At 37.9% G+C, this 26,286-nt stretch overlaps 1 protein-coding gene across 3 annotated transcripts in view; it reads left to right on the top strand.

Moving 5' to 3' along the window:
• Positions 1-55: 55 nt before the first annotated feature.
• The window catches only part of Otp (orthopedia homeobox), a 33,042-nt gene continuing 6,811 nt past the window's right edge, over positions 56-26,286 (top strand). Inside the window, exons 1-5 of one of the 3 annotated variants that reach the window (XM_077424252.1) lie at positions 56-319; positions 5,749-5,883; positions 7,111-7,292; positions 22,855-23,029; positions 24,577-24,741. In XM_077424252.1, the coding sequence (XP_077280378.1) occupies positions 274-319; positions 5,749-5,883; positions 7,111-7,292; positions 22,855-23,029; positions 24,577-24,741 (703 nt within the window). In that variant the 5' untranslated portion in view covers positions 56-273. Of the gene's footprint in view, positions 320-5,604; positions 5,884-7,110; positions 7,293-22,854; positions 23,030-24,576; positions 24,742-26,286 lie in introns of all 3 variants that reach the window. The other 2 variants (XM_077424173.1, XM_077424315.1) reach the window with 2 other exon arrangements.

The following is a 26,286-nucleotide window of genomic DNA, read 5'->3' as shown; positions in this document are numbered from 1 at the left end:
CGCCGATATTCCCGCCAAGCCGGCGCGAGTGGGGGAGTTCGGATATGGCAGTCGGCCAGTTCGCTGTTTGCCTTCCTGAGGCACGGGCCGGTCCTCAGGCTCGTCTGTACAACCAAGTACTCATCCAGGAAGGCCCCGTGCGTCGCGCCGCCAGTCGCAGATTTTTTTTCCCGTCCGTGGTTCCTCGAGAGTTGAGGGTGAGGTGCTCGCGGTGTCACGCGGATTTCCGCTTCCGCGTCCTGTATCGGAGCTACGCTCCCGGGGTTGAGCGGCATGCTCAACAATATCACCGCCGGCGGTTCCGTACACGGTATCTCCGGTAAGTACCGTACACACTTGAGCCAGAAATTCCCTCCCCGTCCGGTTGTGCGTCGAGGAAACTGTGAAATTGTTATAGCGATCTCGTCAATACGAATAATATTTTCGACGTTCGTCTGTCGAATGTCAATTAAAACTCGCCGTAGGACTGAGCTCTCGAATTCCCTTAGAAATCCTGAAGCTGGCCGAGATTCGCGGTACCCATCGGTTTTCTTCGTTCTGCGCTTCAAATCCAAGTTTTCTGTTTTAAATGTTCTTAAACTTAGTTGAGAATAATTGTTCAGAATGCCTGAGAATAATGTTCACTGGGATAATTGAGTGTATATTTTAAATAGAAAAATTTAGCGCGGGATTAGTACAAAATTATGAATCGTATTATTATGACTGGCCGATTTTTAATTATGAGTTAATAAGGTTTAATTTATTTAGTGTCGGTCAAGTCCATCGTATCGATTATTGTAATCATATTTTTGGCGTTGCAAAAATTGATAACGTTACAGTTATCTGATATGTCACTAAGTGCGGACCACACGCGGTACCTAATGAGTGAAACGTCATTACTTCACTTACAATCAGTTATGTACAGCAAATGCATTTCGATCACGAACAGCAAACGTAACTTGCAACCGGAGTTCCTCGGAAGTCATCGATGTCTCGCCGACGGTAGGCCACGCGCGTCGCTTTCGATATGTACAATCCAGTGTTCGGTATATTGAGTCAAAAATAATTTTTAACCGACGTGAAAAAGACATCGTGAAGTGTTGGGCGATCCAATCGGATCAAGTACCTACAAACTCTCTCAGGATTAAGTGTCAATCGCAGGTTTCATCAATTTTAATAACGGCAGCCGATTTCACCCACATTGACGAAAGTACTAAATTTGTCTAATTATAGTAAAAATTGAGAAAAAATGTGAGACTGAATAATCATAATAACATATTTTATCTGTAACCGACATTGTCGTGACAAGTATAACAATTATTTATCGGCGCAATTCATCGCTGTGTCGACTGTCAACATTATGGAATATTAGAAAGTAACGCACGTCACTTTTACGAATCTCACGTTTGTATCTGATGCAAATTGTGATGAGAGAAGACGGAAATAGCGCGATATAATGATAGTGTTAAACTTTGATACTTCAGTCTTAGATTTCAAAGGCGGCGCCAAGTATACCGCTGTAGCATCAGGTGTCCCATAAGAAGTGTGTTTCTTCATAGCTTTTATAGTGCGCGAGCTAGTTTATTTTAAGCTTAGCGTGTCAGCTTTTTGTTCGCGTATAACGTGGCATTATCATGTCGGTCTACTGCAATTAAAAATTACAATTAAAAGTGACGTCGTTAATTAATCAGACATTATTACGAGTACCATGAGTATTCCCGGTCTAATTGCTCGTCATTAGCATTCGTATTTTAGTAAAGAAACACTTTCAAGACTATTTCAGATGAAATAAAATCCATCGGGAAGAAATATATCGAGCGCTAAATAGTTTTTATTTAAATAGATTTGGTTATAAATTTAGTTGTTTGATTTTAAACCCTCCTAAATCTTTTACGTGCATTATTATAGGTCACATAGCTCCGTTAAAGTTAATTACATGCCGTTTACGGTAAAATTTATAACAGAAATATCTGTACAATTTGTGATGATATAATTGCGTCAGCTAAAATATATAGAAAGTGGCTTTTGAATGTCAACTATTGATAGCGAATCAGAAATCTTCTAGACAATATGCGTTTCTTGTATATAAAACGAAAATTAATAAAACTGATTATAATGTATCGTTCAATAATTGTTATTAAAATTTGATAATTGTACTCTGCACTGCTTAATACGTTTGTTTTGATCCACGAATTTTATGAATCTATTTTTTTAAAGCTCATTTCTAAGCTCGGCATGTGATTTCACATGCTTACAAAAAAGATAAATTAGGAATAGATCCGGATTCCTCTCAAGTCAATTTGACTTTCATCACCCGTCGGTTGGTGTAGGGACTGCCTGGCTAATCCACTATCAGTAATCCTGCGCAGCTATGGATTGTAATTAATATCGTGTAACTTACTACGAATATTTATTGTATTGATAGATTCTCAAAAAATCACGTTTTTTGCACCATTTTTTAATTTAATTTTGTGTATTGTCGTGCAAAAAACTATGTTTCTTTAATACATTTCCATGTAAAAGATGTTTATTATTACAATTTTTATTTTTCTTCGGTATTTGCACAATAAAATCATGATATAAATAATAGACGCAAATCTTTTATGAAGAATGAACAATTAACAAATTTATTTATCTTTTATCTTGTACATGTAAAAGTTAAGTAATTACCTGTTAATTACCTGACTTCTACTCTGTATATATAGTACTAAAATGTTTTCTTTGATTGTAGAAAAATTGCAAATTTACTTTTTAAGTTAGCGAAATTTTCTTTTGCGGTAGGTTTATTTTCTAAAGTTATAAATGGGAAAATCGATAGAGAATGAAAATCGAGGGTGGAAAATCGCACGAAAGAATAGTGAGACGGTGCCGGTAACACGTGACGTTGCACGTCTTCGATCTCCTCCATCTCAAGAAAGCCGCTTCTCGAGTTTGATGATCTTAATTACCTCAACACTGATTACATTACGCGAGAAGTTGAGGAACGGTTTAGAGAGTTAGAATGTTGCAGGTGGCGAGGACTGCAGAGTAAAGCGTTACACGTTAACCAGATTAAAAGAAAGTTATAGCTCCATTTTTTTCGCGTTAAGCGTTAAGCGTTGATTTTTTTTCCGTCATACTTACTTTGTCATGAAATTTACACACTTAATTGTGTCTTGTTCAATTGCAGATTAACATTATTGTGTTTATCCGAATGAATTGAACAGCGTCAACGTGTATGCGAATAGCGAAAGAATTTTTCTCTCTCTCTCTCTCTCTCTCTCTCTCTCTCTCTCTCTCTCTTTCTCTTGAAACTATTGATATTCATTAAGATCTTGATTTTATTCAAACGATCGTAATCGTCGTATCATCTGGAGTGATTATATCTGAGTTTACGCGTGATAGACGTCACAAGCGACGTCGCGCTTGTTTCTCATAAATCGCACTTATCTGTCTTCCGTCAAATAAGATCAAGCATATATTATACTTACTAACGGCCGCGGCCGATTCGCGACTGCATCGATACGTCTTCAATTACCAGCCTTCAATTATTCAAAAAATGAGATTTAGCCCTCGGGACCGTTGTGCGCGCATCTCGCCATACTTAAAGTGTGTCCGTTAAAAATTTTTTATGATATACGTTAATTGCATTTGGTGCATCGGCCATCCATTGAGACAAGGCGGGTACAGCTCGCGAGCGTGACACGCGAATAAATACGTCTGTCACGACATTTTCGGATAGTAATGTGATTTATGACTTTATTATTCAGACGTTTCAAGCACGGGCGGCTGTCAATCACGAGGTTTTCAAATGTCGATAAACGCGCGCCGAACGTTATAAAATTTTTTTTTTTTTTTTTCTACAGCCGCTTCACGCATCCTGAATTACCGCGATACTCCATGAGCGAAAAAAAATACACGTGTAGAACGAATGCCTATAGTCGCATCCCGCACGTAATCCTTTAGTGATTAGCGTTTTAATTTGATTATGATCTTCGATAATCCGGTCAATTAATGCGGGATTAAATAATCATTCTCAATCTTTAACAAGAAGGAAGGAAGGTATCTCGAAGTAATACGGGTGTAATTACGCAAAGTAAATGTTAGAGGAGAAATTTTTCTCTTTGTAGGAGATGCAGCATGGCACCTTGTGATTCACGTAGCACTGTGATTGCGCGCGATTTTTGTAACAACAGAGTTCATTGTATGCGGAGAATCTCGATGAAGACAAAAGAATTCACGTATAAGAATTTAAATTCTTATCAAATAAAGAGGCTCATAAATACCGGGACTAAGATAAAGATAAAGAATTTTACTTTATATACCCCAAGGGGCCTTAAAGGGCGTTTTGAAGGGACGTACCCAACCCTAACCTCCAATTCATCCACTACCTTACTGTTTCCTCCTTTGGACCAACGGTTTAACGTCTCTTCCGAAAGACGGAGCCCAGTTTTCTCCGCATCTTGCACGCCGCGGAGGGGCGCGGTTTTTCGGAAAAAAAACTTTTCCATGTTAATACATGGCTCTAGTGGACTCGAACCACCTGGTTCCTCAGATTACGAGTCTGGCGCTCTACCACTATAGACCACACCGCCGCCCAAAATACCGGGACTATTAAATCCTTTATAATAAAACAAAATTATTAAATGTCTGTAACGTAAATAGAAAGATTTGTCGTAAAATTCATTCATCTAGAGATACTCATTCAGTTAAGTTTTACCTACATGTTGATTTAATAATTTAATATCGATTCTCGGTATTTCTATATATATGTATTACTTTATATTTACTGTCGCAAACGAAACTAATAGAATATTCTATATATTCTGCATTCATTTTATTATTAAAAGTCTGCATATTTAAATAAAATTATTAAATAATAAATTTGTATAAAATGCAATGAAAATTTTTTTTTAGGAAATCTCTTTTATACAATTAAAAATAATACTCTCTTCATAGTTTTTTAAAAGTCTTAACATTTTAACATAGAAATTTAGAAAAAAATAGAGCTGTGAGATCTCTTTGTAAACGGGAAAGTCTTTGTACCAAATTTTATGAAAAATTTTTCACATTTATAAATGGTCAATATAAATGTCAAAACTAATAATAATCGTTTCGCACGAGTTACGCCACTGTTTCAAATCTTTTCTATTTTTCGCGCAGCTCCATCGCATTTATTTCATCGCATTGTCGCTCTCGGCGGGTGGAAATTTTTAACGAGCTTCTTCTTTTCCTCCTTAGTGACGCAGAAGATGCGTCTACGTCGCGGTCGTAGCTGACTAAACTAGTTTACCTCATTACGTAAGCATCTTTGACAATGCACAACGACGTTGCGATACCCGCGATCTGACACGGAGTAGTGTGGGCGTACTGATCTGAGATGGACACCCTCCACGATACAACGATACATTCACGTATGCACGTAACATACACACGGTGTCACACGCTCGTGTACGCAGACACGAGGCGTACATGTGTACGTACGTGTATGGATGTACCTACTTGCGAGTGCGTGGAATATCGGGACATGTGTTTGCGCGCCTAGAAGTCCAGAGTATATACGGTGACGATTCTCGCACCTCCTCGCTAAGTGGTCCGTACACCCCTCGGCCAGCTTCTGCTCCTATACAAATTTAAACTACGTAGAGCGGGCGCGTGGGGCGGGCGAGCGAGAGGCATGTGCGGAGCACGAGGAAGCCCGGCGGAAAGAAAAAAGATGGGAGAAAACTGAAGCGGCACGTCTTCTTTTTTTCTCTGCTTCTTACCTACCTCGTCGCTGCACGCACGTAGGAGCGAAGGATGCGCAAGATCTGAAGCGGTACGAGAAGGAGCACGGCGTGCTGGGTGTGAATCTGGGCTCCGGTCTGTCCGCGGGTGGTGGCCTCACGCTTCATCAGGAATTGATCATGACTATGCCCGGCACAGGTACGTAAGCTCGCCGTCACGTTTGCTTACGTTCGATCTCGTCGGCTGAGAATCATTCAAGAAGAGACACGGCGAACGATTAACTTACGTGAGTCGCAAGCTCAACTTTCCATTTCTCAATTTTGACGGTAGAAATGCATTTCACGAAGCTATTAAAAAAAGAGAGTGAATAACTAGAAGTATAAAGAATTTAGCATCCTCTTATTTACGCCTTTTATTTGCGTTATAAGGTAACATTGCGAAATCGTGAATGATTTGCGATTGAGCGAATGACGGATTTTATCTGTTCATTAAATAAGTTGGATGATGGTAAATGGAAAGATGAATCGCATCGATTTTCCACGAATGCGCTACGTGAGCAGCTGCAATAAGCGTATGAGATATTCCCAGAACGAATTGCGCGATGTTTTCGTGATGAGCTAAAAGGCGAAATCATTTTGCTGAATGCAACGGCATATTTTTATATTATTTAGGAGAATAGTTTGAGTACGTTGAGAAAAAGATATAACACGAATATCGGTCATTTATCAGTTTACACTTTAACCCTTATAACATTAATAATTCGTGATTATTTAAGACGAAAGTGCAACTTTACAAAAAGTATATATATACACCTAGATAATCTGATAATAAAAACTAGAACTGTATTTTTAAGAGATCAATTTTCACATGTCATTTTTACATGTCATTTTCAAATGTTAAACATTAAAGTTACATAACTAAAATTTAGAAGCAAAAACATGTATTAAATATACAATGGCTCTTTAAATTTAGCTGTTGACCAATGTGCAGCACATGTTATAGGATCATTCAGCGTAACTATGAAATATTTTGCTTAGAATCTAAGATATTTATTAATAATTATTGTATAAGTTAATAAAACTGATAATTCTTCATTTAATAAATATCTCGATATCATTATATATATATATATATATATATATATATATATATAGGACGTGATAAATGATCTTTTTCGATACTATACTTGCTTTGATCGATTTCACACTCTTTTCTATATTAGGGATGATTTTTTTCCGATAACGATAAATTTCAAAATAAGTAGATTTTATTTCCTCTTTTTCAAAATGTAAGAGAGGAAACGTCACGCTTTATTCTTTAATTATTCTTTCAATTAGCGATTTGTTCTACAATTAAAGATAATTGAAATCAGAGAAAATTCGATGCTTTACGTTTATATTATTTAACCGTGGTTTTGCATTTTAGGTAGCGCGGCTGGGATCGGGCAAGGCGATGACAAACCCGCAAAGCAGAAGCGACATCGGACGCGTTTTACACCGGCCCAGCTCAACGAGCTGGAAAGGTGTTTCGGCAAAACTCACTACCCGGATATCTTTCTGAGGGAGGAAATAGCACTAAGGATCGGCCTCACGGAAAGTCGCGTTCAGGTAGGTGTGGTCAAAATGTACACACTGCCGTTGCGTTGGCACGAAATGATTAATTTCAATGTGCGCTAGAGAACTTTATTATCGCGTGACTTCGCGTTCACCGCCGTGACAGAATTACACGCCAATCTTTACGTTATGCACGTTAAAATGGTTACAATTCGGCATTATGGTTCGGACACTTATTTAAATCAGCTACTGTATAAAAAGAAGATATGACTCAACTCTTTTTTTTTTACAATTCGGCCCATCGGAGGAATAAATTATCTTTTTCCCAGAAAATCGGGTTTAATTTTTCGTATCATATACGTCATATGCTTTCCGCAATGACCGATTCATTTGTATAAGTGCCTCAATTATTGTGGTGATTTATTATCGTTATAAATATTATCATATAAATATGGAGCGGATCTCCGACACGCGCATGAATGAAATGATAATATGCCGGACAACAACATAGGATCGTAAGGACAAACGCGTTTTTATAAAAATTTATATAAATATAAAATAATGTTTCCGACGCGTAAAAATTTGGACACGAACATATAGCGTATTTTAGAGCGATGTAATATAGAGCGTTACAAAGTAGCATAAATTGTCGTATGGTGACCTCGCGGTTATCCTCAGAAACGTAACCCAGACAGAACCGGAACTCCGGCGGAATCAATTGTGCCGGCCTACCGTGGCTTTTTGGATTAAAGTGAAACTTGGAGCACAGCAGCTAAGCCCTCACCCTGCGGGGTTCCGAATTTTGGTGGGTTCTACTTGGTTGCGAGTCGACCGCGAAACTTTGCGGAAGCTCGCAAGTCCCGCCTCTGGCATCAGGAATTCCGGGATCAAAGATCCAGAAATCTCAACCGCGGCAGGCGGTTCTCCCCAAAAGCTGTGCTCTCTTGCTGGTATCGATCCTGCAAAAGTTATAGTGTCGATCCATTAAAATCTTCTTAATGTGAAGATATACAAAATGTATGTATGGCTTCATCATGAATTAGGATAATTATAGTTGAACCTTGTTATTGCCCGACATGCGATTGAGAAAAAAAAAGTATTATTTTACTCGTAAAATCAAACTTTTATTTTTTCTCTAAAAATAACATTTTTGAAGGAATGATTTAAAAGAGAGCTAGTTATATTGTATTAATACGTAGAGATGTAACGAATGAAAAATAGCGTACGTTAACGAGAAACATTAAAAATAGACGCATCGGCGATAAATGTCGAATCGAATTAAAAAAGGCATGGTAAATCGAGACATCTTCCGTATTATAATTTAACGAGCATAATGTGTTTTTGACAGCGAGAATACACTCGTGGTTTCCGCGGTTTATCTAAATATGGACCTGACGGAAATCTCAGAATTTATGAAATAAAAAGGCTTGAATTCCCCTGTCTTATTCATCTAAAAGTTTATCGACCTCTTCGTTTGATTATTAGGTGCATTATTAGCACGTATCTCATTAAAGATTCGACAGAAAAATTAACCAACGATATATTTGGCTTCAAAATAACTTATAATTTCACGCAATGATAAAATTTAAAACGACGAAGAGTGGTCATTGAAATTGATAAAAATCAATAAAGAGCATTATAAACGTATTATAACTTACTTTGCAAATACTTGCAATTAGTATCACTATGTTATTTCACTCGATTGGAAAGAGGGTAGGGGAATTATTTTGCATCACGTTAAAACGAGGGTATATAACGTTCTTAAATATCAGTTTCTTAATTATATTCTTAATCTTTACGTCTTGACGACAATTTTATGCGTCAAATTAACTCAAAAGCAGGCCACGCGAACCAGCTAAAAAATTGTCCTTTCGATCGGATTTGACCAACGCGAGAGGGTGATTTTGGCCTCCCTGCGGGCTATCAGCTGACGGAACTTTTTTCAGTCTCCGGGGCACGTCTAGAAAAACGGAGTTAATAGAAATTCATGAAAATTTTATTCGCAACTTGGAGGCGTCAGTCAAGCCGGGCGTTGTGCTGCATATCAAGCAGCTACGCTTCTCCATCCCTCTCGCCGTGCGCGTATATAAATTCGCACATGCGAGTCGTACCGTGCATGACGCTTATCCCCGTATTTATTCGCTGTGTAATTAAATATCTGATGCCTGCACGGCGAGAACAGTTATCTTAGATATCGTCGATTAAGGATACTTTGTAATCGAGATAATCTTAGTCGCGTGATAAAAAGAGAGCTTCTAAAATCAACTGAGATAATCCAGAGGGTTTGCAGCGGTGAATTTTAATTTGAGTCGCTTATCATTTTGCTAGTACCACTTTGAAATCGTTTTTTCGATATCTCGCGCGGCGATTCTTAGGTATTATACATTTTTAACAAGTCGATACTCCCCGGTCCATATTATCGTCGATATGTCTGCCTCGGTTTCTAATTTTTATATCGCGTCAGAATAGCGCGACACATTGACCCCGGCGTATACGCCTTTTAGTTGTTTAACGAATTAGTGGTTTCAAAGTCACCCGTGGTACTCGGTGACTTCTTCGCCTCCGATCCCGTAGTAGCGCGTATTCGTATTCGGCAACGCGGCGCGGGAAACGTCAGGCGAGAGAAAATAAAAGAAAAACAAACACCAAACAAAGGAAGAAAAAGGAAAGCTGAAAGATAGAACAGAGAAAGAAAAGGGAACGGGAGAGAAAACGGACCGGGATTCGTGGGTCTGTCGGGCGGCGGCAGGCTGCCTAATTGAAAGAGGTTTTCTGTAGGCGAGGGTAGACATCAGCGTGAACGAAGCGTTTCCAAGGAAACCCGGCGGCGGGCACTCGTGTGGAGAGGGCCTTCGGCACCAATGGGGCTGCGAGGGAAAGGCGCCGGCGCTCAGCATCGCTATACTATCGAGCGTCGCTATCAAAGGTTTCTTGACTTGCCATGGCGGATCCATCGCGTGTTTTAAGGACCGCCGAGTAATCTCTTTTTATTTTTTCCTTTCTTCAATTATTATACCGGGCTGCCCGCGCGTTACGCATGTCGATCATCTGCGATAATGAACTTGAATGGAAAAGATCCCGATCGGCGCTCGTGCCGCAGGACACGCCGCCGATCTCATTTCGCGCTCTGGGACATCAAAAATGTAACTACGCGTTTTCCCTTAATTATGAAAATATGATTACGTTTAGAAGTTTCGAAAATATGCGCATGGCGCATGTGTGTCTAAATCGTTTAAGGATTAAAACATTTCGGGATATTAATGGCTGACTTTCAAGGATCGTTTTTCGATAATTGATTGATTTGCGAGAAATTAAGTTTAGAGTTGGGAATTGAGGGACTCAGTCCACGAACGATTCCTATTCGTTTTTATAATTCACAATTTTACAATACGGTACATTGTATGCAGCATAAATTATGATACTCCGCATCATTGATACAGTAAGCGTAATAGCTCTGTTGTATAATCGTTGCATTAATGGGTAGAAAATTGCTCGCTACGAGTGCGTTGAACATAATAACGAGGCAGCTCATTCCCTCTCTGTCTCTCCGATAGCTGCGATAGTTACACAAGAATTGCTCCGCTCGCTCATTGATACGTACTGTTTATCCAATCATTCTTTACATACGTTTGCTTCTTTTTAAATTTTATTATAACAATTTTGTCGAATAATCTTTCGAGCTTATAAACATATTTACGTTCTAAAATATCAAAATATTAGATGGGCCGACATTTGCCTCATTATTAAAAAAAAATTGAAGTGTATTTCTCATTGTTATTACGCAAAATGCGTTTATATTAATTTTTAAACGAGAAGAAAACTATTTGTTGTTATAATTCGTTGCACTCAAAATTCGATCGATACCGCATGCGATAGAGATATTTCGAATGCAATCGGCACACACACACACACACACACACACACACACACACACACACACACACACACACACACACACACACACACACACACACACACACACACACACACACACACACACACACACACACACACACACACACACACACACACACACACACACACACACACACACACACACACACACACACACACACACACACACACACACACACACACACACACACATATATACATACATACACATCGCTCTGGCAGAGCGAACGGTCGCATGGAGAGATTAATCAGTCACCATTTTTCCGATCGAGCGAAATGCGGCGGAACGATGGGAAGCATCCCTGATTAGCAACAAAATACTTGGAATAGCGTAATGAAATATTACGGTTCATCGATTTGTAATTTATTATCGCTCGAAGAGAGGCGTAATTGCTGCTCCATCTCTAATTCCCGTTAATGAACAACTATTAAATTGCGCGGGTAACGCATCGTGAGAACTGCTGTACAAACAACAATTATTTCGAAGTGGCATTATGCAGCTATTTGAAATTATGTGTAACATTTAATTAACGTCTTAATGCGATTATTGTTACGTTGCGAACTCGTTAGCGCGGCGATACGTATTGTCCTAAGACGCGTATCGGAGATACGCGCATTCCCGCGACGGCACCGCGAAATTTGACGTATATATGGCGTATAGAATATAGCGAATTACCGGTACGCGCGCTCGTTCGAAATAAAATAATTAAGAGCCGCCGACTTTATCGCTGAAAAATGCACGGGTTTTTGGTGAGTGTTCGCTCCGCTTAATTAGCCGTAATGGACATAATGAATTTTACATTAGACCGAGTTTTATCATTTTCGAATAAAAAAAAAAGGGTAACTCACGTATTACTCTCATACACCCGGCGCGTTACCCGGTTTGCAGAGCGCGGTGTCGCTAAGCGCAACCAACCCCTCCAGCTGCATCGAAATAGTCGTTCGGCTGTTGTATTTGACGACTGCTTTCCACAAGCGCGAAAAGTACTTATTAAAAGGGCACATTTTAACATCTTGCGGTTAATAATGATAATAAAATGATTTTTATTTGGCAACAAGAACAAAATTGCTTTGGATATTTTACATAATATCATTCGAGATTTCGTCACAGTTGAGAGTTACGAACTCACAATTTAATTTTCGCGATAAATCTCTAGTGTAAACGGGGAAATATACCAGGAAAGAAGCACAGGATGTCGATGGAATTAAATCAACGAAAAACGCGTGTTCGTTACCCTTCCCTCATCCATGCAATAATATTTAGAATATTATTCCTCAATGGAAGCGTCGCTCGATGGTTATGCATTATTTCGCACGATGGTATAGCGCGAAATAATGCGGGACTGCCGCTCGCGGCGAGAATTCACGATTGACGCACGGGGTCAACGGCTTTTTTTCATGCGATGTGCACGCTTTTAGAACGCGCGCGCGGGCGTTATGCCTTACCGTCAATCATACCGAATATTAATTCGCGCGCGCGCCGCGCTCGATGCTTCAAATAAAGTTCAATCATTCCGAGAGACTCGCTGCGCCGAGAGTTTGAGACAAAAGCTTTTTTCAGCCGGACGTTTATTACTAAGCCGACAGTTTATTTCGGGCGGCATATCGGCACTTTACGGTTTTAATTACGCGTATTTTAATCCGCCCAGGAGACATTTTCTGTTTCGAGAGAGAGAGAGAGAGAGCGGCGCCGGATAGAACGAGCTTTATTAGACTGCACACGGTCGATTTAAATTTAATCATAATGAAGAGGCGATTAAAATTGCAATCGTCCACGGAATAGAACCCATAGCGCCGGGCAGTTAACGTCTGCTAACAGGCATTTAACTTAACTGCCTCAGGTAACTGCTCGTTTCTAGGCTGAAGGGTCCTTTCGATTGCCACTGCCGGAAATTTTATGGGGCACGACCTTTTGTCGATGAGCGCGAACTTTCGGCGCCGCAAAAATGGACACCTTTTGTTTTCGCGCGCGATATCGTTTCGTAGATTATCGTCGTCCAACCGCATTGCACTACCGTCAGTCCGACTTCTTTCGATTGTTTGAACTCCGGAATCGCAGTGTAAAATCATTAATGCGGAAATAGCCAGTATCTCTCGAAACATTTTTTCGATAATACCATTTTATTCGTAAAAACGGAAATTAGGTAAAATAAAAATATTTTCGTGATTCCTGGATGTGCTCGAGAATCCTATAGCAGAACGAGTTGAAATCTCGCGTGCATTTTTATGATATTTATTGAATTATCAGCGTAATTAAAAAGTGATGGTACGATATAAGAGCAATGTGAATTTTGTACGCGTTTATATTAACAATTAACGAATTGTTTAGAGATTATAATTAATTTTTTTAATATAACGAATTATATTAGATTATAATTAAGAAACGAATCACAATGACTGGGGGGTATACGAGAGTCTCAATTTCTTGAGAAGAGTCAATGGCTAAACGCGTGACTTTTCTCGCCTCGATATATATCGCGAGTTGCAGAAGTCACATATGCCACGAGAGAGATGCGGTAGCTCGTCCACGGTATAGCGGGTGCCGGAGTATTGCTTTCAAAGTATCCCCCGGGAACCGGATGAATGGCGATGTCATTCGGCCGTCCTTTGGGATAAGCAAGTGACTGCAGCGAGGATAAATGTAGTTCGTTATTGTCTTGCCCCGAGAAATGGGAAATGGTTTTGTTGCTCGCACTGCGCGACGTTGCGAAGAACTTACCACCGGCTTTTTCTAACTTAAGAGCGACGTTTCCATATTTGTAAATTTTATAATTACAACAAATATTATAATAATTTTCTAATTATTACTATTGTATAATTATGATGAATCACGATTAATTTCTGATTATATACAAGTTAACCAGCGATTTCTTTGTCTAAATTTATTGCATTTAAACGTAATTCAAAAGCAGAAGCTTCAATGAGCCGAATATCTCTGGAATCGACAGCTCGATTGGAAAAGTGTTCCTTTGAAAATGTTAATTATTTATAAGGCTGGACCATCCTTGTCACGTCGCACGTCACTATATCGATAAGCTTTTATGAACGAGAAATTACGCGCCAGAAAATATCCGCGATTCGAGTAATATCGTCCCGCGAAGAGTCGATAATTCCGCTGGTCGACTGTGCGCAAAGGAAGCGCGAGTCCGAGGACGTTTATTGCAAAATCAATACCTTTAACGCAGAGTTACGGTATCGCGCGTGCGGTATCAAAATTCGAATATGATCGAGATACGATATTGAGTTGTAAAATTTCCGCGCGATAAACTATCGCCGGTCACATTTGCGGATGGGGTATATATTCGACGTTGCCGGACATGTGTACATGGCAATCGAGTGTTTTACGACGATGCATCAAACATTCCTGTGTCAAGTTACTATATGCCGCGAATCACTCTCGATCATGAACGAGCGTCGCGTTAAATCATTGTCACGTTACCGCACGGTTGAATATACCCTTTTCTAGCATCTTTAATTTCTTTTTAAAGATCGTAATGGATCACGCATTGCGTCAAAAATCTTCGCAACGGATTAAAAATTATCATATATGCAGAAATTAATTTATATGTAAATCGATCATATTAAATTATTATAACGGCCCGTCTTTTTGTTCGACGTAAAACAAAGCCGTCATTATTGGGACTATCAGAATAACAGTGTCGCGAAGAAATCGTTTGTATTACATTTTATTTATTTTTATTATGGAATTTATAGCTTTGTGTTTTCAAAGTATTTCAAGCAAAAGTTGCGTGAAATGTAGAAATAAAATGTAAAATTTTGTAAAAGAGAAATGTAAAATTTTAGACTCGCTCTTTGTTAGCGTCGTCAAATTTTAAAACAATACATGAGCCGCGATGACGTTCGTAAAATTCGCAACGAAATACCGATTCGCTCTTCCTTGCGTAAAATGGAACTTCGGCAAGCGATGAAAAAGCGTAAAACGCGTGCGCGCGAATCTCGCTTTGCCATCGCCGCGCCGCTTCTGCGTCGCGCGCTCAGCGAAGATCCAGCGCCTCTGCTATGCAGTGGTCTATGCATTTTAAGGGAGGGGTGATTTTTAATGCCGTATAAATATGCATAGGCCGCGATATTAGCTCTTACGTGTCGCCGCCCGAAAAATATCGCGTGTAGGGTGTACGGCACGAACCGCGTTACACGCATACGGATGCGCGCGCGCGTGTGTAACAAGGCCGGGGAGAAAAGCATCCCCGTGTAGACGCGCGAGGTAACAGCGCCGCGGAAGGGCATTAGGGTTCTCGATGGATAAATTGTGTCGCTGCGATGACCCGAGGGAGCATCATCTAACGCCCATTTTGTTATGACGTTTGCAGCACTGAATAATTTCGAAAGCAGCGAAAATCCATAAGTTCGCTCGATTAAAGGACCGAGGACTAGGTACGCATACTTAAGTTACAAAAAGGGAATTCTATGAGAAATTTAAAAATATTAAATAATAAATTATATAATTTGATACAGCAGAATTTACTTTATAGAGAATAATATATAACAATACAATATATATAGTAATAGTAATAATAATAATATATATATAATTATATTATTATAATATATCTATATATATATATATATATATTACATATAATTGCATTTATTACATATATTAATAATAACAACAATATTACTATAGAGAAATTATATATTAAATAATTTCCAAAGTAGAGAGAATAGAAATTGAATCGCAAGGCGTATAAGGTAGTTTAGACATATAAAGTGATATTAAAGACAAATCTTTAGAAACACATGTTATAATTACTTCTTATTCTCAAAAACAAGAGCAATACGAGAAGGCACGCAATTTGATACATAATTTAATATATTCGTGGACGAAATGGATTACGAAAGTACCCGTGAAAGATACGATCTCGGAAAACGATTGATATGTTGCTTTTTCGTAAACGTATGGTGCCATATAGACTTTTGCGAGCGAGTTTATCTAAACAAGTAAATCCAGTTCCACGAGCAATTCGAGCTAATTTGACGACAGGTATCGTAAGCCAGCGATATTGCGGCCGTGAAATAATAATAAAGTATAAATGGATCAAGTTTATGGCCGAGGTGCATGTGAGAGCACCGAGAATGCATGCATTTTATCGTCGTGTTTCGCGTCAAACCCTTTATGAGATTATGTGCTCTAGAGGAAACTACCTGCGTTTCTATTCTTGCCAGGATAAATTTTCCGAGTCTTCTATTAAAGTTATGTCACTCACTTCCATTTGTATCTATGCTAATGAGATATAGTTAATATTCTCTTACTAATAATACTCAACATATAAAATGTATAGTTGCTTCTATTAGCCTATATATATATCTCTACATAGAATATGAATGTATAGTAATATTTTATATAAAGACAAATTAATTTGCTTGACATAAATACAATGTCGTAAACAACAATATAGGTATATGTAACAGTCGTATTATACATAATAGACATATAACATATTGTAATGAATAATGATGTATTAAAGTGACCGATTTTTAATTCTACGTTAGAAATCGGGCGATTCACTAATGGCATAGCGAAAATATTTCTCCTGACAGCGGCGCAACGCAACATGAAACAGTGGGCGGTCCGGATAATGCGTCTTGCCACCCTCAGACTGTCTCCCGACTACCGTCATCAATCAGGGTCACATCCTACAAACATAACTTATATAGTATTTATTTTCATTAAATTTATCACCACCTGGTGGTCCAACATTCTTTTGTCGATTTACGAGCATATATTAATAAATAATTTTTTTGCAACTATAAATAATTCTATAAAGATAACTATAAAGATAATATATATGTTTATTATTGGCAATATCGGAAATCGCTCACATATTTATATTAATTTTAACTTAAAAGGGCTAGATCTCTTAATATATGCTAATTTCTCTTATCAACCTTTGGTTTAAAACATCGTTCTATCAAACATCCTTTATCATTTTTTAGATTTATGTAAAAGTAATGATTGCGATGGGTCGTGCGTATTGAAAACATCGTAAATTATAATTTAATACTTAATTAATGAACATTTAATATGTGCGATTACATAGATTTATCGGATTAAGGATTATTAGCTCCTTGTATCATTGTAAAATATTAATCTCGTAATCTCGTAAATCGGCTATTTGAGACAGTGAATCAAAATTTCATCGCGGAAAGCTTCTCCCATCCCGAAGCGGAATCACAAAAGAGAAACGTTATCTCGTTTCGTGGCGATTCGAGGCGTTTTTCCGCGAAGTGAGTCGGACTATTCTTCAATGGCGTGCTGAAAGCTACTCCTATATATCTTGTGGCCTCGGGCAGATCCCGCCGCTTGCCTTGATGGCAAGCTCAATTTATATCAGCGCCTGCTGAAACCCCCTTTACGAGGTCTCGCCACCTCTTCCCCACCCCCTAAACCTCATCCTAACCTCAAACCATCCCTGCCTGGCCAATGCTCGCGTCTTGCCACCTTTCTTGCCTCCCCTTGAAGGCTCGAGGGCTCCTCCGGAGTTAAACTAAGCCATTCTCGCGATCGACGAAAAGAAATAGAAAAGATCGCTTCTTGAAAATCGCGATTCTTACCGTCTTCTATGATCCTTTGTCGTTGCGGAAATGCTTTTTGGAAGTATTATAGTTTGATAAAACTAGTCCCAGCCGAGATGTATAAAAAATTTCAAGATTCCGATATTTAATGAAATTGTTGATTACATATGTGTGCAATATAGTGTACACATACAAATTAATTATATATTATTTTAAAGATATTAAATATAAACTTTTTCAACTGTCAATTTAAAATATAAATCAGAATAAAGTTACAATCTTTTATAAACAAAATTGGAGAGATTATTAACGAAAAATCGAAAAATAATCATCTGTAAGTTATTAACAAAAATTTGTAGTCTTATTTTCTTTAAAACTTTGCAACTTTATTGGAAATACATACGATTTGATAATGCATTATCATTATTGAAATATCGATCATGTATATTCTACCATTACATTACAAATACGTTCAACGATGGAAAATAATTTATTTAACGAACGGAATTACTTGATTCTGAAATTAATGAACAGCGAATTATAAATGTAAATAGTCTGTCATGTAAATTTTGCGTAAGCTTCTCTCGTGTAAAAATGTCGGCGGATAAATTTATGGCGATTTTTTACCATGCAGGAAGAATGTTAAATGTATACTAAATATAAATATAAATAAGCGTATTACATTCTCTCTAGATACACGTTTAAGATACATTAAGACATTAAGATATACCTATTAAGATATTTCATATTGAATGAATTTTATAATAATGACAAATATAAAGAAGAAATTTTGTTTGCAATTTTTATTGATATGATAAATTAACATAAGTAATATCGTTAAATAAAAGTTGACACTTATATAAAAGAATATTCTTTCTTTAATAAAAAAGTAAATGATTTATTTTCTTTTATTTTTAATCGATTTACTCTTGAATCGTTTTACTTTTAATTTATTCCCATTTATTTTAAGAAACTCCTCTCTTTCACGCGCGCGATTATTATCTTTATAATATTGAGAATTTATAAAGAGATGCAGATTTTATGGAAAAAATAAAAAAAAATGTTTTGCTGTCATATGTTCCTGTGATAACACTGGACTGTATCGTCTGGAATTTTATCAAAACTGTAACTTTTGCACTTCCGCCCGTGCATCTCGAAATGCGCCCACGATCTCGAGCAGCCGGATTACTAGGAGAGTCGATGTCGATTTTATGAAACCAGCAACGTCCGTATCCACCCTCATCCTGATCCCAGGTGTTTCCTGGGAACAGCTGCCACGGCGCACGCGCCCCGAGAAAGCAGTGATTGATCAATTTTTAAAAAGCAATGTTCCTAATTGACCCGCCGCGCCGGTTCGCTCCTCGCCGGAGCGCTTATATCTTACGAAAAGGCGTCAGTCAGGGCATCTTAGTCATCGAAAGGTGTGTTCAACTCGATTCATATATGCCAGTTGTTCCTTTTCGAATACCCCTTTCGGCTTTGCTCGCTAACAATGAAGCACCGATATCGTCTATCATTCATCGACGGAAATATCATTCATTAGCACATTAACGAGAAATATATTTTGAATACATATTTAAATATATGTATAATCTGAATGTATAGCTGAAATATATTTTCTACAGAATGTATAAAATGTTTAATTGTACAATATGCTTGTGAAATGCTATTGTAATCAAAACTTTGATAAATTTTTTTGTAAATTTCTTGGTACGCGTATTATACTAGCACCATAAAAATGAGCGCGATGGAAATAATACTATAGAGAAACTAATACTAAAGATATAGAGCAATTGCATTTCTATCAGCGCTAAATTTGAAGTTTGATTAATGACATTATGAAGTGAATTCAACATATCTTCATACTGTTTCAATCACATTGATTAAGAGTTTTAGTACAATAAAGCTCTCGGGCAGGAACCTGGTCGATTCCGATCGATCGGTTCCAAAAGAAAATTGTCATGTATTTCGGAACATGTATGTTAAATTGATTGCAATTATGAAGATTCCATGTATTTTTGACTATATCACGACTTTTTGTCATTAAGTATTAATTGTATATTGGCCATTATTCGAAATTATATTTTTTATTTTTCATGTTTTTATGCATATGTTTAAAATTTAATTTAATTTTAATCTATCTGCAGGTCTTCTGCAGCATTAATTAGACATGTACAGCTTATTTATTGTAAACGCAAGTTTAAACTTCTAATGTACTTCTGGACACACCCGACACACTATGATACTCCCGATCGTTCTTCGATCATGAATCTTGGATTCCGACACGAATGAAGAACTCATATCGATTGCTCGGCTTTTCGGTATCGGACACGCGCGTCGAAAGCACTCGTTCGCGCGTTGTTATTTCGTAACAGAACCCATTAGCATCCGCCTGCGTTAATTAACGGAAGTTCTGCCATACGTGTATAGGCTCGATGCACCTGCGTGCGGGATAGAGGGTGTATGTGATAATGCGCGATTTGCGCGTAGGCAGTCTGCTTTTTCCCTCCTCTGGATTGTGGATCGGCGTGTAACGGCGGATTATCCACGGGCATTTAGTCGCGGTTACATCGTAATTCTACCGTGAAATCGACGTGTCAAGACACGATTCGTCGACGGCGCGAAGACATCGTGACCCCGGAAAAGGGCGGAAAAGTCTACCTTCACCGCACGCGTCATGGCTGCTTTAAAATAAAATAAAATAGGCATATCGACGAGAAGAAAATTCATATTTTGTGAAAATTAGAAAATTCTCAAGACATCTAAAAATACATCGATATATGTCTAAAAGCTGGATATATGTTTTAATTATTTAATGTTGTTAATATTTGTATTATCTTAAAAGATGCTATATGCAAGTTTATTGAAAGGGAAAGTGCGTATTTAATGCAGAGATTTATAATAACATTTTAATTGAGATATTTTGAATAATTTATAAATTATAAATATATTTTATTTGACGCAAACACATGTATTTTTATTCATATATTTAATCACTTATTTAATTTATTTATTTAGTAACAAATATATAGACATTTTATACAACTATGAATAGAAGGATTTAATAGAAGATAAACTGAAATATTTTTATTGTAAGAAAACATTCTAAAATGTGTAAAAAAAATTAAAAACTTAATACTGCTAATATACAATAGTAATTATCAGACGTATAAGTTGTGAGATTTAGCTAGCCTAAGTGATAATATTGAATGATTAACGACAGTAAAAATTTGGTAAATCGATAATTTGAGTACATGATCAAGCGATTTATTAACATATCGGATAAATACGTGAGATCATATTGAACAATTTTGCAAACACACGAAAACTAAAATTATCTTAGATATTCAACAATTTTGCGAATTTTTTTATTGAACCGTCATATTCGCATCTGAAGTTACATGCGCGATATCGGCGAAGAGAAATGCGCATTCACATGTTTGAAATCGTAGATATATCCGCCTTTATAAGGATGTAGTGAATTTTATGGAGATGGAGGAGAATAGTATTTGATTCTACGCCACTGACTGATATATAGACGCTGATTCGGTCCCAATGCACTTAACACCACCCAGCTCTAATGCCATTCTCTCGTCACGAGCGTCCATCCTTGAGAGTCAAGAGACCCGCCAGCTGTTACGAGTCTCCGACAAATATCACGGGACGATAAACGTTAATTTAGCCAAAAATGACATCATTGTCCGTATTCAATTAAAAATTAAAGAAGATTATTCTAAGAAAGATAAGTCAGTACACATAAGAAAGAGTTAAAAATAAAGATGAGAACATATTTCACATCGAGTTACTTAAAATCGCCATAATCACTAAATATATTAGCTTATTATATGTATATGATGCCATATTATAGAATTGAGTTTTATCTTATACACGTGTATAATCGCAATCCGATAAAAATTATTTGAATAATAGTTATCGCTTCACTGATGACAAGCGTCAACAGCCGTGAAGCTACAAATGACACATGTAAAATTAACGAATCTTGTTAAAACTGTTTAAGTTTTCCAGCGACAACAGGTGACGGATTCAAGATATCGACATTCGTTTCCTGTTATCGTATATCACCCGATTTCAAAATCTTGTGCTAGATATTAAAGAACCGTCGAGCGGCGTAAGAATGCAACGATCGCTTCGTTGCAATACCTGAGGTGTATACTGGAGCGTGTAAATCCCATATATCCAATTAGATTCGTATAATCCTCGTATGTTAGCGTAGGGTGTTCCTACCCCTTGAACCGCCACCCCTCTCGGTCTCCGCCGTCCTGCTCTTCTCTGTGTGTGCGTGCCGGAGTGTGTGCGTGTGTGTGTGTTTGTGTGTGTGTATGTGTCTCGTGTGTGTATGGTCATATGTATGGTGCGTACGGTGGCGCAAGCGCGCATCCCGCGCTTTAATGCTAAAGTACTAATTTATGGGCACATATGAGATGGCTACAGTGCTCGCTACCGTGCCAGAAAAGGGACTATAGTCTGCGGCGAAGGATAGAAGCGAGAGAGACAGAGAGAGCCCGGTAGAGTAGTGGTAGTGTTGGTGGTGCGTTGGTGGTGGTGGTGGTGGTGGCGAGATAGGGCGAGGGTAGGTATATCGGAGAACACAGAGGCGGGCTTTGCATGCGATATCAATAAATCAAGTCCCGGGACCCCGGCAGCTTAGGGGGCCACTACGTGGCCAGAATCAACAGCTCATAACGTCGGCTAATAGCTACCCGCGGTGGGGTCGAAGATATTGTCGTAACACCGAGGGACATCTTACCGTCGCAATGGTTGGATTTGGTTGCGTCCTATTGAGAAAAGAAATGATATCGCGGGGGAGAGGGCGGGGAAAGAAATTGTCGGATATGCGATTTTCGATTTAGAAACGAAAATGTCTGGTGAAAAGGATAATAGTTGACTCAACGACTTTCTTTCTTGCTGCTCATTGATGAACGAGTCATATTAATTTTTAATTGGTATTAATTTAGTAAAAACAATAAAAGATAAAGAGTACTATCAGTGGAAATGTAAGAATCACGTTATTTCTATAATAAACGTAACAAAAAAATATATGATCTGTTATTTAATATTATATATTTTTTTTTAGGATTTTTTAAGAATTTTTGAACTTTTTATCAGACTACCAGTAACAGACTCCTTGTTCACCTGCCTGTAGGTATGGTTTCAAAACCGACGAGCGAAGTGGAAGAAGCGCAAGAAGACAACCAACGTGTTTCGGTCCTCGGGATCGCTGCTACCGTCGCACGGCTTACCTCCCTTCGGACCGATGACCTCCGACTTGTGCAGCGGAATGTTTCATACTCCTGCGGACAGATGGGGAATGGGAACAGGTCAGATATCAATAGCTTTTATCACTAACCGTAACCAAGAAACGCAAGATAAAAAAAAAAGAAAGAAATTATCCATATGCTTACGTTGGCCAAGACAGGAAACGCTTTTTCGATCGCTTGTATATTATTACTCGCAAGGACTCGATATTTGTCATCGGCCATGTTTAAAAATGAAATTTATACCAGAATTTCCTGATATCCTTTAAAAAAACTATCTCCTCTGACAGTTATTTCCGTAGCAGCTATCAATTTCATATGTCACATTGGATCACTGATAAAGTGACGGTATTCCATAATGCACACATTTATGTATAATTTCAATGCATACTGTGAGAGAGACTTGTGTAAATATATAAATTATTTAACTGTGTTAGTTAAATATATAAATAAGATTTACATATTTACACACAATCGCTTATTTTTCGTAGTGTTATTTATTTTTATAATTCTTTTTTGCTTTTTTTATAAATCTGAAATTCTAAATAATGCATTACATAAGATCAGTTACATATCAGATCGTTATTACATAAGACAGTTGTAGAGAAAAAATATAATATTTAGAGAGTGTGCTTACACCGAGCATTTTTCTCATTTCTTTATAAATTTTCTAATTAGACATTTCAAATTGATCCGCTGTCTTATGAAATAATTACGCAATCTATTTTGATAATATAGAGAACTAAGAAGAGAAAGAGATCTAGTAAAGTCGATACTTTCATTTTTGCAATAATCTCTTTCATTTTTATAAATCAAATAGTTTTTATAAATCAATAATTCGAGAGACAATGAATATTTAAACATTATATAAATAAATAATTATGTTCAAGTGTCAAGAAATCTTACATTTTTACGCCAGTGATCAATGAAACCACTGATTTTGAATATTTCTTAAAATGTTAACGAAGTATCTGAAATTTATTATTATTGTTATATATAATCTAGTTTGTGCAATATTTTAACACATAATCTGAATTTATAGATGTGTAGTTTAATCTACTTGATTTATACAAATATATTTTTATTCCATGTACACACACGCGGCTTACAAAATTAATTTCATTTCTAAAAGATGAAATAGCACCGGGATCGAAACGCAAGTGTAAACGAGAATGAAGAAAGTTGTGTAGTCTCAAAGACGTAGGCACTTTTGTCTGCGATTTAATTGAAGCGTATTATCCGCGTCTATGCAAATTGCACACAATTCGTTATGTCATTTAATGCGCGATATGATTAGCATCTCGTTCACGCGCTAACGGGAGAAGAAGCAACATGAGAAGGAAACAACAATTCTCGTAGACGAAGTCGCGACGATGCTCGCCTTCTAATTTAATTCCGCCCGTCCACTGGTTGAGACAGCTGAAATTACTTACTGCGTATTATTGGTCCCACGGTTGTTCACCGACGGTTGTACCGACAATGACACCGATAATTAACCGATCTTTCCCGTTTCTTTACAAACCTCCCGCCTCCCCATGTCGCTGTAACACACGTAAACCTTGCATTAATTACCCCTCGCGTATTTAACCGTGCTCATCTGCCCCGTATAGGTCTTGGACAATTGCAAAGCGGCATGACGATGAGTGGTTTTGGGCAACTCGGTCAACAAAGCACGGGAAGTTTAGGTTCCAGTCTTAGTCTCGGCAACTCCGGACTCCCGATCAACAGCCCGTCGCAATCTGTCTACCATACCAACTACGGACTCAATTCTATCAGTAAGTTGCTACGAGCACCAACGAGAAACGCAGGAGTTTATTATATTGGTAGATACTCAACGAACAAAATATGATTTGACAAAATATTACTTACCTCTGTCGTAATTAAGTGAAAAGAATTGACACTGCAGTTTAGAATCGAGACAATATATATTTCACTAGGACTTGCTGTCCTTATTATTAGTATTAATTTGTTCATCTCCATTGTATCAGACGCCGTTTTACGGTCCTGTAAAAAATAAGTTTCAGAATATACACACAGAGAGATTGTAAAAAGCGTTTTACGATTATATTTTTGCTACTCCAGACTGTACGGCTTAAGCGAACGTAACGTTTTTTTCATCGTTGCTTATTTAAGTAGCGTGGATCGTTGTTGAGTTGGCGACATGTGCGAACGCGAATAGACACACCCAGAAGAATCTTAACGTTCGCGCCAACCCGGCCGCTTATACATGTGCCGATAATCGTCTTGCCAAACTTTTGGAACCGTGGTCCTCTAAAAGACAACGTGCAAACAGCGCCATAGAAGTCTCTTTGACGAAGTCGTTAAACGTTACGGTGCATTAAGGTTCGAAGGGGTTATGCGCCTGCACGTAAGGAATTTGAGACAGAAACATAAACCCCGTCCTCCCGTCTATTTACGCAGGCAAACTCCAAGCCCGATCTCGCACCTAGGTGCGAGATCTTTCGCTGTATGTTTACCATAACATCTCGATGCAACCTGTCTTGGTTGAGTTACGCTTTACCTCACCCGGGGACCTTGTATCCTCAAAGATATTATGCTCAAGGGGATAAATCGCGTGTGAAATTTCTTCTTTCACGGAGATTGCCATCCAGCGCACCTCGACTGTAACTTCCATACCAAGACTTCATTCAAAACGCGCATGCCGTTTGTGAAATAACATGATACTTTAATAATCTACGTGCTCCTCAGTACCTAGAATTCTTCAATAATCTAGAACAAATTAACGTTCAAAAACTCGAGGACGCGGTAGCTGTTATCGTTATACTTATTTATTGTACGTGGAAACTCAGAATTCTACGTAGGATTAAAGACAGAATGTCTACGTATAGGATTAAAGGAAATCAGACGCAAATCAGACCTTCGAGTGATAATCTGATCATCTTTCTTAGATAAATCGGTTTTTAGCGCTAATGACCCGTAAGAAATAATAGATTCGTAAGATACGAGTAATAAGAAAACCGATAAAGGAATCTCGTCCTCTTGTCCCACAGAATATTTTTTTACCTTTTTACTTTTTTTTTATTTTCCAGTAGTTAGTGAACCGCATTTAAAGAAAGACACGTTATAAGTAAACGCTATTTTTTATACGAAATACATATTGGCAATACGCTTAAATAGATTTATTCGTGTTGGTATTTGCTAACTGATACCGATACAGGTCATCAACCCTGGTAAAGGTAGATCTATTGACGCGATTATACGAATTCTATTTATAGGCTTATCAAAATCTTTCAACAGATACGAGGTCATTCATGCGCGAAGGAAAAGATGAAATATGAAATTGATATCAAATATCCAAA

Source organism: Temnothorax americanus, unplaced genomic scaffold, assembly GCF_048541705.1.
Source record: "Temnothorax americanus isolate GAGA-0224 unplaced genomic scaffold, ASM4854170v1 Scaffold1, whole genome shotgun sequence".
NCBI classification, from domain to species: Eukaryota; Metazoa; Arthropoda; class Insecta; order Hymenoptera; family Formicidae; genus Temnothorax; species Temnothorax americanus.
This window is presented reverse-complemented; position numbering and strand designations above follow the sequence as displayed.